The 17,435-nt window shown below is 45.3% G+C and overlaps 1 protein-coding gene across 1 annotated transcript in view; it reads left to right on the top strand.

The window, feature by feature from the left end:
• Positions 1-4,233: 4,233 nt before the first annotated feature.
• The window catches only part of LOC117366433 (glypican-5-like), a 944,740-nt gene continuing 931,538 nt past the window's right edge, over positions 4,234-17,435 (top strand). Inside the window, exon 1 of the mRNA XM_033957771.1 lies at positions 4,234-4,417. Coding sequence (XP_033813662.1) covers positions 4,234-4,417 — 184 coding nt within the window. The remainder of the gene's footprint in view (positions 4,418-17,435) is intronic.

The raw sequence follows: 17,435 nt of genomic DNA, 5'->3' as shown, positions 1-17,435 counted from the left end.
AAAAGCTCCCAACCTGCTGCCCTCGTTGCCATAGAAACCGGCATAAGCTGCCCATCCCTTTGCTCTCTGTGTGGCCCATTGGCTCCCCACAGCGGCAGCAATTTAAAAGAGAAAAAAATTCAGCGCAGCCATTGAGGGACTGCGAGGCTGCCCCATATCAGGATGCACTGCCTTATCTCCTTTCAGTGGCAGCAGCTAATTTGTATGAATAAATGTGTCTTGTGACACTTTCTCACACCTCCCTGTTGGTCCTCGTTGGAAAATGAAGAGAACTGGACATGGGTGCTATACACGGGGTGTCTCTTAGCTTACTTTTACTGAATAACTATGAATCTGATTTTCCTTACTCTGCATCCTTTCTTAAGAAGTTTTGCCAAACGTAAAAGATGGCAGGGCTCGATTTACTAGACTTGCTGTTTGTGACATTTAAGCTTTGATTTAAAAATAAATTTAAAAATTCAGAGAAAAATATATAGAAAATACATTTTAGTGCTGCACAGAAATATGAATGATTTGAAATAGGTATGAATTAGTGCAGATAAGAGGAAAAGTATTTTTTATTTATTTTGTTTCCATCACAGAGCCCGGCGTGGGGTTGGAGAGGTTGTAACCCTATACTTCTACTAAGACTAAGGGGTCCTTTTATTAAGGTATGCATTTAGCACACGCTAAATCGATTAGTGTATCTTAATAAAAGGACCCCTAAGTATCTTAATAAAAAATTTGGCCTGTGACCTAGCCTATATTTAGATTTCAGCCCCTTATTGGATTGAGTTTAACACCTGTGTGGTAGATGGTCTGCACATGCTTACAGAGCTTTGGATTTTTTTTAACTTCACTCATTTTCACAAGCCCATGGTTTTAACCCACTTTAAACCCACAGGTTAAAATCATGGGCTCGCACTGCGAGGTAGGGCAGGAGAGTCGGGGCAGAGAGCAGAGCGGCAAGAAGTGAGTCGGGGCAGAGAGCAAGGCAGTCAGGAAGGACCTGAGTGACTGGTCCTCAGCAGTCGCTTATTTTTTTGATCGGCCAGCCCAGCTGATTTTCCTCATTTTTTTAGTGAATCGCTACCTACTTACATTTGCATGCCGTTCCCCCTCATTTGCATGCGCGGATCAGATTTGATCAGAGGTTGATCAGCACCAAGATTAGTGAATCAGATTGGGGAACAATCGGGTCGCAAAGTGGTCGGGACATGATCGGTGTCCTTAGTGAATCTAGCCCTTACTGATATCTCTTCGGCACAAAAAACCTCCTCTTTACCAATTCTAGTGCTTTAAAATTAAACGCATTCATATTAATCCTAAGTTTTAAACCTCAAAGTCCACATATCTTGTGTTTGAGTTAACAACCTGGAAAAGAAAAAGTGGTAAATTGTCTTTTATAATGTACATGTTTTACAGATGAAAAATAAAGCAACAATCCATTTCTAATTTGAGAACATCTCAAGGAAACAGGATGAGGAAGCAGACAAAAAAAAATGTAATGAGTCTATTGATGTATTTCCCTGGGTCCAATTTTTTCATTATATAAAAATTGCCAGATTTAACTCTGACTGGCTGCGCTTAAACTTTGAATGGCGTGGGTTATTTTGTTTGTTAGCCTTCTCAGATAGCTATCTGGGTGAGTCGGTAAAGCATAGGACATTCACTTGCTTTTGTGGCTGATGGGGCTGTAAACTGCTTTCTATTAAGTTAAAAGACGGAGAATTCACAGGGACTCATTCTTATCATGTGCAAGTCTCTTTCCCTCCTTTTATACTGTAAGTAAAAGCACATCCTGTCATTAATCCTAAATCTAGTTTTCAATATATTTTTTTTTTTTTTACTTTTTAAGCAAAACTGTACCCTTTTTGTAGTTTTGTCTTAGAAGCACTATCTTGCAAGGTGTTTACTGCCTTTAATTGCTACTTGTATGTATGGGCAATTGGAAAACATTCTGAAATACTTATTCAAGGTACTTCGATCTCCCGAAACAGCGCAGTGCATCGTGCATTCGCATTTAAAATGACTTTACAATTGCTGCTGTGGAAAAGGGTTGCATGAATCTCAGTATTGCTTGCTATGGACAAAAGCACAATCAATTAAATTAAAATAACAATGTCCCGGACTCTGGAAGTCGTCTTTAAAGAGCTACAGGCTTTACAATTAAACTATCCCTTAAAGCGGGAAGGGTAAAACGCGGACCTGACAGACCTCACAGATCTAAAACCGCACGTCCTTAAAAATCTGAGGTCTGTGTCTGTGCCACTTGTAGTTTCTGTCTCTTACAGCAGTGGTTCCCAACCCTGTCCTGGAGGACCATTAGGCCAATCAGATTTTCAGGATTGCCCTAATGAATATGCATGGAGCAGATTTGCATGCCCCTCACTTCGGGAAGGGGTAAAACGCGGACCTCACGGATCGAAACTCGCACGTCCTTAAAAATCTGAGGTCCGTGCCACATGTAGTTAGTTTCTGGCTCTGATAGACCTCGGTGACAATTTAGTGCTGACGGATCCTTCTCAGCATAGGGAGGGGAAAGTATTAGGATCCATCAGTGCTACAATGTCACCGAGGTCTGTCAGAGGCGATTTACTGGGGCTGCAGGAAACCAGTTTAAACAATTCGTTTTGGAGCCGCTCCAGCACTAGTACTAGTCTCTGGCTCTGACAGATCTCGGTGACATTTTAGCGCTGATGGATCCTAATACTTTCCCCTCCCTATGCTGAGACGGATCCGTCAGCATTAAATTGTCACCGAGGTCTGTTAGAGCCAGAAACTAACTACAAGCGGCACGGACCTCAGATTTTTAAGGACGTGCGGGTTTAGATCCGCGAGGTTCGTCAGGTCCGCGTTTTACCCCTTCCCCCTCACTTCCATTATATGCAAATCTCTCTCATGCATATTCATTAAGGCTAGCCTGAAAACCCGATTGGTCTGGTGGTCCTCCAGGACAGGGTTGGGAACCACTGTCTTACAGACCTCTATGACATTTTTGCTCTGACGGTTCAGGGGGACATAGGTTTTGGACGTGCGTTATGGAAAAGAAGTCTCCAAAGTCCAGCACTAGTCTCTGGCTCTGACAGACCTCGAAGAGATTTTTAGCGCTGACGGATCCTACCTAACACTTTTCCCTCCCTATGCTGAGACGGATCCGTCAGCGCTCAAATCTCATCAAGGTCTGTCAGCGACAGAAACTACAAGCGGCAGGGACGCGGACCTCAGATTTTTAAGGCCGTACGGGTTTAGATCCGTGTTTTACCTCTTCCCGAAATGTCATCAGGTCTGTCAGAGCTAGAGACTAGTGCTGCAGCGGCTCTAAAACGAATCCTTTAAACCGGTTTCCTAAATTCTGAGGTCCACGCCACTTTTAGTCTCTGGCTCTGACAGACCTCTATGACATTTTAGCGCTGACGGATCCCTAATACTTTTCCCTCCCTATGCTGAGACGGATCCGTCAGCGCTAAAATGTCATAGAGGTCTGTAAGCTCTCAAATAAGAATAAACAGTTTAATTAGAACTATATGGCTTAGTGATATGTTGCGAATGCTGTTCTACTTATTTGAGAGCAGCACTTTACTGACAGCTTCTGGGCAATGTCTTTGCTGCAGCTGAGTCCTAATCCTGAGGGTAAATATCCTGTTCGGAAGGCATAGAGCACATGTCCATAAATGCTCCATTGCAATACTACGCGTGATGTATAAAACGTGTTGCCTGAATACCCGGTCTTGACACCAGTTCCCCAAAGTATGTCAGGGGAGGGGGGACCCCCTCTTTCCCGCGGATCTTTTTTTTTTTCCTTCCAGTGTGACGGTCGCTTCACCCTCTCCCGGGCGACGCTATCCTGCAGCCTCTAGCTGGGTTCATTCCGAGCCAATAAGCGAAGCGGCCGCGGCTCGCGACCTTGCTAGAGCGCGAGGGGCCGAACCCCGTGCTGGGCGGGTAGGTGGAGGCGCGAGCAGCAGGCGACTGGCGTTCCCAGAACGCACGGCGGTGGAGCTCTCGGAGACAGCGACCCCCGCGTTACTAATCTACCTGGACTCGACGAGGCTCGCGGGCGGTAGCGCTCGTGAAAGAAACTGCTCTACGGAAAAGGGAGTTCCTATCCCGGGCTGAAGAAGCGGCAGCAGCAGCGGGCGAGGTTGTGGGCTGTGAGGAAAAGTTGACCGAGGAGTTGCCGCACGGTGCCGTTGCTCGTCCCGGTGTCTTGCGGCGCTAGGCTCAGGTTGGGGGTGGGAGGGGGGGGGGGTCATGGCCGGCGAAAGGAGCAGCGTGGCGTACCCGGCCCCGCTCCGGGGGCTGGTGCTCTTCGGGCTGGTGGTGGCATGCGCCTCGGTCTCTACGGGCAAGTCTCCCAGCTGCCATGAAGTGCGATCGGCGTTCCAGAGCCGCCAGATCGGACCCCTCAAACTGGTCCCCGATGTGCCCACGCTCGGTGAGTATCTGCGCCTTGTTCTCGTCTCTTTTGCAGGATACACGTTGCAAGTAGGGGAGAGTGTGGCGCAGTGGTTAAAGCTACAGCCTCAGCACCCTGGGGTTGTGGGTTCAAACCCACGCTGCTCCTTGTGACCCTGGGCAAGTCACTTAATCCCATCCCCTCATTGCCCCGGGTACACTAGATAGATTGTGAGCCCACAGGGAAAAATGCTTGAGTACTTGAATAAATTCATGTAAATCGTTCTGAGTTCTACTGGGAGAACGTATAAATAAAAAAAAATCAGTATATTACTAGCTATTTGCCAGATGCAATATATTTCTACTCTGTGTGCTGTTAATTTTTCCCCCAATTAGTTGCAACATGCTATAAATTTGTCTATGATTTCTGTTTATTTATTGAAGGGTTTGTGTAGCCCAGATACTGTAATAAACTCTGTACTAATCGTATTTAAGTGCATGTTCCATGGTTTGCTTTTGCATAAAGTTTTTAAATGCTGTTAAAAAAGTCAAAACTAGTGAGCAAAAAAGACTAAATCAGCGTGAGTTTGAGGCGAGTGGGGTAGGCTTGGGGAATAACTGATCAGGTGAACTTAAATTTCATCCCTACGAGATAGAAGGAGAACTGAAACCGATTATTTATTTCATATAGAATCTCCCCATATCCAGCTGTTATATGTTCTGTTGCTCATGTCCTGATGGAACGGAAAGTTGGTACGTTCAAAATAATAGATTTGATATTGTTTTTATTGAAGGAGCTCATGTAAGCGAACCAAACATGGATGTACTATACAAAGAAGAAAGTATTCTACCTAATGCAAATATGTATCTTGAATTGACATATAGCTTGTAGAAGTTTAGTAGCTTTCCTTTCTGCGCTGTGTTTTCTAGCTTTTTGTTTCAGTGCCTCATGGATTGCTATGATAAAGCTGCATCGAAAAATCTTAATTATTGTATAATTTTGCAGCATCTGTGTCATGAAGAACGGTTGTTTATTTAAAAAATCTTTAAGAAAAATCTAAATAAATTAAAATAACTTTTTATGCGACTGGTTTAACTGAAGATTGTGGACCGTAAATTAGTACAATATAGGCAGGGCTGTCTCTTTTAGAGGTCATTTTAATAACAATTCCTTTGAAAAATAAAGTCCCAACAGTCATTGAAATGGTGAGACTGTACTTCAGATGCTTTGGAGGAAGGCTATGAGCAGCAATTCCTTTCACATCCAAGTGAAACTGAGGTTTGAGAAAACTCAGTTGTACACCCATGACATATTAGCTGTTAATATTTTAAAAATCCAATGCAGAATGAGTCATGTAATTATAGCAGTGGTTAAAAAATGTCACAAACCAGAAAGGCCTTTACTGATTATGCAAGTTTAGAAGTGAAAAAATAAATTCAGATGTATAATTAAACAGATGTAATGTTTCTTCTGTATAGGTATATGAATTATGTGTTCTATAAAGAAATATTGTAGGTCTTATTAGGACTGTCACTTGAAACAATGTCCACAGTAAAAGCACACACTATGCACACTAAGGGGTAAATTCTGTACAGGTTGCCTAAAATTAGGTGTTAAGATGTGGCACGCTAAGCACAAATTCTATATTGGCAATTACATGTGTGTGATAATTGCCAGTTTATAGAATACTGGTATGAGTTAGCATTTATGCAGCCATTGACGCAAATGTCTATGACTAAATGTTACAATTGCATGTCTAACTGACATGATTCTAGAAGCTTAGAGCATAAATGTGTGGTATGTCCCTGACCAGCCCATGCTCCTCCCACAAGTACACTCTCTTACAGTTACATGCTAGAGATTTTGGGCTAGATTCACTAAACCTTCCGATCCTGTACCGACGATTGCAAAACCCTGACCCGATTCACTAAACTACTATACTATCAATATCTGATCTGATCCTCCCGTGCAAATGAGCAAAATCCCATGCAAAATAGCCAAGTGATTGATTCACTAACAATTGCTTGGCTACTTTGAATTGAGTTTTATTACTGTCAAACCCGACTGCTGCAGACCTGTCGGTAACCTTTAGTTGGGAGCACGGTTCCCCTCCTGCTCCTGAGGCCAGCTTCTGCGTAATGTCGGCCTTAGGCCCCACCCCGGTGCATCAAATGATGCACGGGGAGGGGCCTAAGGCCCTGATTGGCTCAGACGCCTTGGGCTCCTCCCGATTCATTAACCTGTGTACCCATCCGATTCCGATCCTTGCATGCAAATGAGGGAAACAGCATACAAAGTAGGCAGGGATGCGATTCACTAAACAAAAATCTTGAACACCGACTGGGCTGGCCGATCAACAAGAAGTGACTGCTGGGAACCAATCACTCACCTCCTTTCTGACTGTCCTGCCAGCCAAATCAGCCCTGAAATAAACCCGCTCTCTGCCTCTGCAGCGACCTGCTCTCTGCCTCCCCCAGCTCTCCTGCTCTCTGCCCCGATCTCCTGCTCTCAGCTCCCGACTTTCCAGCTGATTTTCTGCCCTGTTCCTCCCCCGACTTTTCAGCTGATCTGCCCTGCTCAGCTCTGATCTCCTGCCCTGTTCAGCCCGGTTCTCCTGCCCTGCGCAGCCCAGATCTCCTGCCCTGCTCAGCCTGGATCTCCTGCCCTGCTCAGCCCGGATCTCCTGCCTTGTTCAGTCCCCGACTTTCCAGCTGATCTCCTGCCCTGCTCAGCCCGGATCTCCTGCCCTGCTCAGCCCGGATCTCCTGCCCTGCTCAGCCCGGATCTCCTGCCCTGCTCAGCCCAGTTCTCCTGCTCTGCTCTGCCTGGATCTCCTGCCCTGCTCAGTCCGGATCTCCTGCTCTGCTCAGCCCGGATCTCCTGCCCTGTTCAGTCTCCGACTTTCCAGCTGATCTCCTGCTCTGCTCAGCCCAGATCTCCTGCCTTATTCAGTCCCCGACTTTCCAGCTGATCTCCTGCCCTGCTCAGCCCAGATCTCCTGCCCTGCTCAGCCCGGATCTCCTGCCCTGCTCAGCCCAGTTCTCCTGCTCTGCTCTGCCCGGATCTCCTGCCCTGCTCAGTCCGGATCTCCTGCCCTGCTCAGCCCGGATCTCCTGCCCTGTTCAGTCTCCGACTTTCCAGCTGATCTCCTGCTCTGCTCAGCCCAGATCTCCTGCCTTGTTCAGTCCTCGACTTTCCAGCTGATCTCCTGCCCTGCTCAGCCCAGATCTCCTGCCCTGTTCAGTCCCAAACTTTCCAGCTGATTTCCTGCCCTGCTCAGCCCTGATTTCCTGCCCTGTTCAGCCCCCGACTTTTGCAGGTGATCTCCTGCCCTGTTCAGCCCCCAACTTTCCAGCTGATCTTCTGCCCTGTTTAGCCCCTGACTCGCCTGCCCTTCCCTGCAGTGCAAGCCCATGTTTTTAACCTGTGGGTTTAAAGCGGGTTAAAACCATGGGCTCGCAAAGTAGAAAAAAAACAGTTAAAAAGTTAAAAAAATACCTCTGCCGGGCACGAAGGGCTTGCAAAAAAAAAAAATTTTTTAAATGCTGAGAGCATGCGCAGACCATCTATAGGCAAGTAAGATGGTCTGCGCATGCTCAAGGATCGCTCTTTAGCGATCCATGTGGTGGTGGTGGTGGGGCGTGCCAACGATCATCCCCATTTGCATGCAGGCCTTTAGTAAATTCGTCGGCCTGCATGCAAACGGACACGGGTCGGAGGTTAGTGAATCTATCCCTAAGTTTATAGAATAGTAACTAACTGCAATTAAAAACATTATGGCAAATTAGTGCCAATTAGCACAAATTATTGGTGATAGTGTTAATTAGATTCTAATTTAACAATTAAGTTACACATAATTGCCAGTAGTCTATATTCTACAAACAACAGGCTTACACACTCTCCTTAAAAAGTTAGCACTATTTCCATGTAGTGTGTGTGCTTTATCCTGACAGAAAGCACATATGTGATGGTTCACACATGTGCAGCTATCAGAAATGTATACACTATCCCCTTCATTCTATAATTTTGCCTAGACATTTTTGCACTTGGGGAAAATTCTATATGTGGCACTGAACATTAGACGCTACTTTTCTGCCAAAGTTTGATGCAAAAAACGCATTCTATCGGCTTAAAGTCACTGAAATGGTTGAAAACTAGCAAATCCACACACAAAAAACAAAACACACCACCATTTATAGAATAACATAGATCTGCAAAGAGAAAGTAGCAATGGGGAAGGGCTTGGGCGGGCCACAAGTACTCCCTTAAAGTACATTCAGTTTTATAGAATTTGGGGGATCTGTGCCTAACTTGTGCACCAGGATTTACACCATGCTTCAGTTGGTGTAACTCCTCACGACCAAAACTGAGTATGAATCCCAGTCCTATTCACTTATTCTATAAAGGGCACCAATTCTGGAACACCCATTATAGAATACCATTCAGCACAGATTTTTGGGGGCACCATATTCTGAGTAGCATTTATCTAATTTCTTCCTTATTTAGTAGGGGATGCACTAAACTTATCAATCATCTAACCATCTTTGCTAAACTGGATTTCCCGACCCGATGCACCAAACTGCTGACCATGGGGATTAGTATTGAAATGCCAGCTAGGTGAGCGATCGATGCACAAAATGGCTTCTGCCAGCAGAAGAAATAGTGATCAGGTGTACCGATCCAAAAAAAGAGCAATTGATGAAGACCAGTTGCTCACAATCCTTGCCAACTCTTCAGCCCAGAGGGTAGTAGAATCTGTATCGAAGTTATACTATAAAAACAAATTTAGATATGCAGTGGAAAAAAGCGGTAAACAGAAAACAGGATGGAAAAGTATAAACACTGGCTCACTGCTCGCTTTTACAACAAAGCCGTCCAACAGTTTTCAATAGCTCCTTCCAACACCATCTTCGAACAGCTCTGTCCAACAGCTTCCAACAGCTACTTCCAATAGCTCCCAAAAGAAGGGAAAGCTGTACCAGCATTCCTTATGTTGCTGGCATTCCTTATATTGCATTTTATGACAACAATGCTTTGCGGCTGACACCTTCGATGTGCGCTGATGATGTGAGCATATGACGTGCGCAAATAAGCCATGCCTATGACTGGCATACAACAGGCGCATGCATCCATTGCAGCATGAACCAACAGGAATATTCCGCGCACATGTTTAAATCACTCTCACATCAATTGATCAGGTGATATTAGGTCGAGTCTCCACTTAAATCATTTGCATGTTAATTCGTTAGTTCATCGATCGCTCATCCACAATTGACCAGAGAATTGGCCAATAGTGATCCAGTCAGTATTAGCGATTATCTTTAGAGCATCCAGGCCTTAGTGTACAAAGTTGCATGCACAAGTCATAGAATAGACTTAGTTATGCCTTTAACTTATTTGATAAATAAGGTGCTAATTGAAACTATCAATAACTGGTTAAAATTGGAATTATTTGGTGCTAATTTGCGCTAATTTGCCGTTGTGTGTAGCTGCACTTAGGCCTGGATGCACTAAAGATAATCACTAATACCGACTGGATCGCTGTTGGCCGATTCTCTGGCTGATTGTGGACGAGTGATTGATGCACTACTGAGTTAACATGCAAATGATTTGAGCAGAGGCTCGCCCTACATTTCAGGCATCTCTCATGGCCCTAGGGAGACGCCTAGGGCCACTTAAGCTCGCCCATAGCCACTTCCGGACGAAACCACGTTCAGTCTTGGGTAAGCTTAAGTGTCCCTAGGCATTTTCCTGCACCTGCGATAATCACCTACAGTATAGGCAGCCAGCCCTGGGATGCCCATTTATAGAATCTTAGTACAATTTATAGAATCAGTGCGATTCTACAAAGTTGCACATACCTTTTATAGAATCATTCTAAGCGCCACTGTGTCGACCTTAGGTGCACCCATTTAGATCAGCTAAAATGAAGCCTAACTTTCTATGCCTAAGTTGTGCGTGAATCTATCCCTAAGTAAGGGGAAAGTTCCCCTGGACTGGAAATTAGCTAATGTCGTTCCTCTGCATAAAAAGGGTTGCAGGGCAGAGGCTGCGAATTATAGACCGGTGAGTCTCACATCAATAGTGTGCAAACTCATGGAAACACTAATTAAAAGCAAATTGGACACGATCTTGAATGAAGGGAATCTTCGGGATCCCAGTCAGAATGGATTCACCAAGGGTAGGTCCTGCCAATCCAATCTCATCAGCTTCTTTGACTGGGTAACAAGAAAGTTGGACTTAGGAGAGTCTTTGGACGTCATGTACCTGGACTTCAGTAAAGCTTTTGACAGTGTCCCACACCGCAGGCTGCTAAGCAAGATGGAATCGAAGGGGTTAGGAGAGACACTGACTGCATGGGTCAATGATTGGCTGAGTGGCAGACTTCAGAGGGTGGTGGTTAATGGTACCCTCTCTAAAACATCGGAGGTGACCAGTGGAGTGCCGCAGGGCTCGGTCCTGGGTCTACTCCTTTTCAACATATTCATAGGGGATCTGACTCAAGGGCTTCAAGGTAAAATAACACTATTCGCCGATGACGCCAAACTATGTAATATAGTAAGTGAATGCAGTTTACAGAATTATATGGCGCAGGACCTGCTTACATTGGAAAGTTGGTCCTCAACCTGGCAGCTAGGCTTCAATGCTAAGAAATGTAAGGTCATGCACCTCGGAAGCGGAAATCCATGCAGGACGTACTTCTTGAACGGAGAAACTTTAACTAGGACTTCAGCAGAACGAGATTTAGGAGTAATCATCAGTGCAGACATGAAAACTGCCAATCAAGTGGAGAAGGCTTCATCTAAGGCAAGGCAGATATTGGGTTGTATCAATAGAAGTTTCGTCAGCCGAAAGCCTGAAGTCATAATGCCGTTGTACAGGGCCATGGTGAGACCTCATCTGGAGTACTGTGTGCAATTCTGGAGGCCACATTACAGTAAAGATGTGCGCAGAATTGAATCGGTTCAGTGGATGGCCACCAGGATGATCTCGGGGCTCAAGGGTCTCTCGTACGAAGAGAGACTGAACAAATTGCAGCTCTATACCTTCGAGGAACGTAGGGAGAGGGGAGACATGATTGAAACATTTAAGTACCTCACGGGACGTGTCGAAGTGGAAGATGATATTTTCTTTCTCAAGGGACCCTCGGCCACAAGAGAGCACCCGCTCAAACTCAGGGGCGGAAAATTTCATGGCGACACCAGAAAGTATTTCTTTACAGAGAGAGTGGTTGATCATTGGAACAAGCTTCCAGTGCAGGTGATCGAGGCAGAGAGCGTGCCAGACTTTAAGAATAAATGGGATACCCATGTGTGATCCCTACGAGGGTCAAGATAAGGAAATTGGGTCATTAGGGCATAGACAGGGGGTGGGTAAGCAGAGTGGGCAGACTTGATGGGCTGTAGCCCTTTTCTGCCGTCATCTTCTATGTTTCTATATCTTTTAGGAATATCTATGATCCATCTACAATCTGCCTTTGGACTTGCCCGCTTTCCAAATTTTCACACTGCTACTGGCACATACTTTTTGTAGAACTGTGCCTTCCAAGTTGTATGTACAGTGGTAACATAGAAACATAGAAATAGACGGCAGATAAGGGCCACGGCCTATCTAGTCTGCCCACCCCAATGACCCTCCCCTACCTTTCTTTGTGAATAGATCCCACGTGTCTATCCCATTTGGCCTTAAAATCAGGCACGCTGCTGGCCTCAATAACCTGAAGTGGAAGACTATTCCAGCGATCAACCACCCTTTCAGTGAAAAAGAATTTCCTGGTGTCCCCGTGCAGTTTCCCGCCCCTGATTTTCCACGGATGCTCCCTTGTTGCCGCGGGACCCTTGAAAACGAAGATATCTTCTTCCACCTCGATGCGGCCCGTGAGATACTTGAATGTCTCGATCATGTCACCCCTCTCTCTGCGTTCCTCGAGTGAGTACAGCATGCTCGTAATCCAAAATGCTCGTTTATCAAAGCGAGTTTCCCCATAGGAAATAATGGAAACTCGCTTTGATAGGTTCCCACCCCCCACCCCCCCCCCCCGAGGCCAGCAGCGCTGCTCCCCCCCCACGAGAACCGGCATTGCTCCCCCCAAAGGCCCCCCCCCCGCGAACCGGCACCCTCCCCCCCCGCGATCCGGCACCCCCCACCGCCGCCATCGGGCACCCCCCGCCGCCATCGGGCACCACCCTGCTGCCATCGGGCACCCCCTGCTGCGACCTGAGGTCCCCCAACCCACCTGAACCCTCTTCTTACTTTGATGTAGCCTCCGCACCGGCACCGGCACCAACATGTCCTGTGCGTTGGTGCCGGTGCCCGAAGATCTGCCTCCTTGCTGGGCCTTGAGCATGTGCGCATGCTCAAGGCCTGAGAGTTCACATTCGACGTGAGAGTTAACGTTCGACGTGAACTCTCAGGCCTTGAGCATGCGCACATGCTCAAGGCCCAGCACAGGAGGCAGATCTTCGGGCACCGGCACCAGCACAGGACATGCTGGTGCTGGTGTGGAGGCTACATTAAAGGAAGAAGAGGGTTTGGGTGGGTTGGGGGGACCTCAGGTCGCGGCGGGGGGTGCCGGATCGTGGGGGAGAGGGTGCCGGTTTACGGGGGGGGGGGCGCTCGTAAATCAAGGCGCGCTCGGTTTACGAGGCACCAAGTTTGCAAATGTTTTGCTCGTCTTGCAAAACACTCGCAAACCGGTGCACTCGTAAACCGAGGTACCACTGTATAAGTTTTAATTAGTGCCAATTAACACCAATTATAAAGTGTTAATTGCCAGCACTGATTAGGCCAAATAATCAATTGTTGTACATGCAAATCAGCTGTGAGCACCAATTTGCACACAACTTAAAGCACCATAGACAGAATTTAGGGATTTGTGGCTACAAGAATTAAATAAGAAAAACAGTGATTTCTGATGATGAGCTTTAGCACTGCTAACAGCTTTTGGAGATTGAATCATCAAATAAATTATCCTCTTGTGAATGCAATACATGAGGTGAATTCTGAGACATCAACTACTCAGTTATATAGGTGACTTTTGACCATCAAGGCTAAAACTTTAAAATTCACCTAATGAATAACTGGCAACCAGTGAAGAGTGATCAAAATGTTCCTGAATTGTGTCTGAGGCAGTGGTAAGCTGCAGTATTTTGAATTATTGGAAAAACCCTAGTGCTTTTAGCTGGCTGAATAGGCTAAAAGAATGCTCAGTAGGTTAGTACACTATGGCCTAGAATCTCAAAAAACCATGTTAAAAAATGACGGGCTACTATTTCTATTGCAGTAATTGAGGTAGTGATTTTTAAAAAAGTGAGTCATTCTGTAAAATATGCTCATGCAAATGAGATTGGCAGAGAATAGCAAAGTCTCGCTAAATTTGCATGTGCCCATTGCTGACGATATGGATGGGCACATGCACAGAATAAACGCAAAAAGAAAAATTAAAACAAAAAACAACAGTGGGAGAGATGCCCACTCTCTCCTGCCGCAAACACCCCCCCCTCGCAGCAGAAAAAGATGCCCACTTTCTCTCGCCATCAAGCAATCCCCCCACCAGCAGTGGGAGAGATGCCCACTCTCTCCCGCCGCCAAGCCACCTCCCACCAACAGGGGGAGAAACACTGCTCTTGGAAAATGGCTCAGCGATTTTTAAGAATCCACCAGTGTGCTCATTTCAATATTGAAGAACCCATTTGCTAGTAAGCTCGCTAAATGCCAAGGTAAGTTATTTTGCTAATCCGCCGTTAAAATGTGTTCAGGCCAAACCATCAGAAACCAGTTTAGCGACCACATTAAAGTTTGGAGGAACTGACCCTGTGTTTCAAAAATAAAGGAAACCTATACAAAGCTTTTTTTTTTTCATAACTCAGTCAAAACTTCACCAGTTTCAATGTCTTTCTTCCTCACATCTGATATGATAGCTTAGGGATCTGCTAAGCCGTAGGTGTCGGAATAGGGGGGACCACAGGGGCCATGGCTTCCCCCCAAATTTCCGGTAATTGCAGCGATCCTGCAGGGAAAGAAGCAGGGTATTCTTGGCCTTGGCCCTTCCCTGACTTCAACTCCTCCCCACTGCATGCGTATATACCTTTAATTTCTACTAAGGAATAGCCATCAATCTCCTTCTGTTAAGACTGAGTCTCCTATAGGGTGGGCAACCTCATCGAGGTCACCCATTCCTCGACATTCTGCAAGCACTGATGGTACTGGCTGTTGAGCCAAGGATACCGAGATCAACTGAAGGAGTTCTTCCAGAGAGAGCTTGGTGACCTCTTTAAGCTGCATACAGCACCTGTGTTTACATCGACTCCCTTGGTACTGGCCACACCTGAGCTTAGCTCATTGAGGGCACATGGTACCTGTTCTGCATCTGCATCGATGCAGCGCCACTCTACATCAATGCACCAGTGCTCTGCATCAAAGCATTGACGAACGTTGTCATCTTATGGTACCAATGCTCGCTCTTCTAGATCTAAGCAACCATTGTGTGTTACCAGCTCTTCTTCTCCTTGATGCAAGTCAAGATCTAGTCATTCCAAACATAATTCTTTATCCTTATCATCGGATCGGTACTGGCATCGGTGCAGAAGCTCTTCTTGATGCTCTCATAGCCTTCAAACCAGAAAACAGTCTTCTCTGTCCTATAATATCTTGGTGCACCAGATGTTGATTCTGATCTTTCTCAACATGACACTGTTTCTGACAATGAACCTACACTATCTGCTGCAGAGTCATATGGTATTCCATCAGACCCATTTCCTCTGCCTTACACACACAGATCCCCTCTAGAGGGACTTCCCTTTACCAAATTTATCAGGCACATGGGAAAAGCTTTGCCTATAAAATTGGAGGCGGACACTGAGCCTAGAGCAGAGCTCCTTGAAGCTTTGGATTTTGATGAGCTTTCAAAGAAACTTGAGGAGCCTACCTAGACAATCTCAGGACTCGAGGTTTGTGGACTTCTCGAGAAAAGAAATTCCACATCAACCTGTTAGAGCTACAGGCAATTTGCAAAGATCTCATCACATTTCAAGATCATCTTTCTAACCAAGTCCTCCTTGTTTGCACAGACAATCAAGTGGTGATATACTACATCAACAAGCAGGGGCCACGGGCTCTCTTCCTCTCTGTCAAGAAGCTGAGCACATTTGAAATTGGGCAATTCCTCAGAACATATTTCTCAAAGCCTTATATGTACAAGACAAACAGAATGTCCTGGCAAACAATCTCAGCAGATTTCTCTGTCCACACAAGTGGTCTCTCTATTCCACAGTCTTGCACCACATCTTCTCTCTTTGAGGGAATCCTCAGATAGACCTGTATGTCTCCCCACAATCACAAGCTGCCTCAATTCTGCTCCAGACAGTACTCTCTGCATCATCTTGAAGCAGATGTTTTTCTTTTAGATTCGACAAACAAGTTCCTTTATGCATTTCTGCCAATCTCTCTTATTCGGAAGACTTTAATTAAGCTCAAGCAAGAGTCAGCCACCATGATTCTGATAGCTCCTCGGTGGCCCAGGCAACCTTGGTTCTCCCTTCTAGTTCAACTGAGTGCCAAGGATCCAATTCCATTACAGATCTTTCCATTACTGCTCACGCAGAGTCAAGGTTCTCTTTTGCATCCTAATTTGCAATTTCTATACCCAACAGCTTGGTATCTCTTGCTCTGACTTCAGCAGATTTTAATCTTTCTGACTCAGTACAAGCCATTATAGCTGCTTCCGGAAAGCCTTCTACCCAGCAATGCTTTGAGCACACATGGAAATGCTTAATTTCAAGGTGTAATCTCCATGACCCTGATTCTTCCTCCTCTTCGCTTCTATCAGTGTTGGACTATTTTTTCCATTTATCCAACTCTGGACCTCAGTACTATTAGTACTTACCATGTTTCTGGAATCCAGTGGCTTACAGGACTAGAGGCAACATGGATTCATTATAGGTAGGTGTTGTCAGACAAATCTGATCAATTTCTTTGACTGGGTGACCAGAGAATTGGATAGAGGGAGTGCACTAGATGTGATATATTTAGATTTTAGCGAAACCTTTGACAGTGTTCCACAGAGACGTCTAATAAATAAACTGAGTACCTTTGGAATGGGCCCCAAAGTAATGTGTTGGGTCAGGAACTGGTTGAGTGGAAGAAGACAAAGGGTAGTGGCCAATGGAGATAGCTGTGAGGAAAGGGATGTTACCAGTGGTGTGCCTCAAGGTTCTGATCTTGGGCCTGTTCTTTTTACCAATTTTATAAGCGATATTACTAAAGGGCTGTCAGGTAAGATTTGCCTCTTTGTGGATGATACCAAAATCTGCAATAGAGTAGACACCCCGGATGGTATGAATAACATGAAAAAAGACCTAGAGGGGCTTGAAGAATGGTCTGAAATTCGGCAGCTAAAATTTAATGTAAAAAAATGTAAGGTCATGCATTTAGGTTGCAAAAACCCAAAGGAATGGTACAGTTTAGGGGGTGAAGACAGAAGAGCAGGACTTGGGTGTGATTGTATGTGATGATCTTAAGGTGGTCAAACAGATTGAAAAGGTGATGGTGAAAGCTAGAAGAATGCTAGGGTGCATAAAAAGAGCTATGGTTAGTAGGAAAAAGAAGGTATTAATGTTCTTGTATAAATGATCTGGTAAGACCTCATTTAGAATAAAACCTTGGATTGCAAATAACTTGGTTTGCAAGTGTTTTGCAAGACAAGAAAAACATTTTATTAAATTTTAACTTGATATACAAGCAATGTCTTGCAATACAAGTACATACAGTATAAACACATCACAACTGAGTTGATGGTGGTTCTCTCTCTTGACACTGCAAGAGTGTAGTGACTGTTCTAAACAAGCAAAGTCTTGCAATATGAGTGCATACAGTATACACGCATCACATCATCACAACTGAGCCGATGGTTCTTCTCTCTCTGATGATGCAGGATTATAGTGACTGTTCTAAATGAGCGAGGTCTTGCAACCACAAGTATTGTACGTATAGTATTTTGTATTAAATTTTTGGGTTGTGGAATGAATCGTCTGAGTTTTCATTATTTTTTATGGGGAAA

The sequence above is a fragment of the Geotrypetes seraphini genome, chromosome 9 (genome assembly GCF_902459505.1).
Source record: "Geotrypetes seraphini chromosome 9, aGeoSer1.1, whole genome shotgun sequence".
Taxonomy (NCBI): domain Eukaryota; kingdom Metazoa; phylum Chordata; class Amphibia; order Gymnophiona; family Dermophiidae; genus Geotrypetes; species Geotrypetes seraphini.
This window is presented reverse-complemented; position numbering and strand designations above follow the sequence as displayed.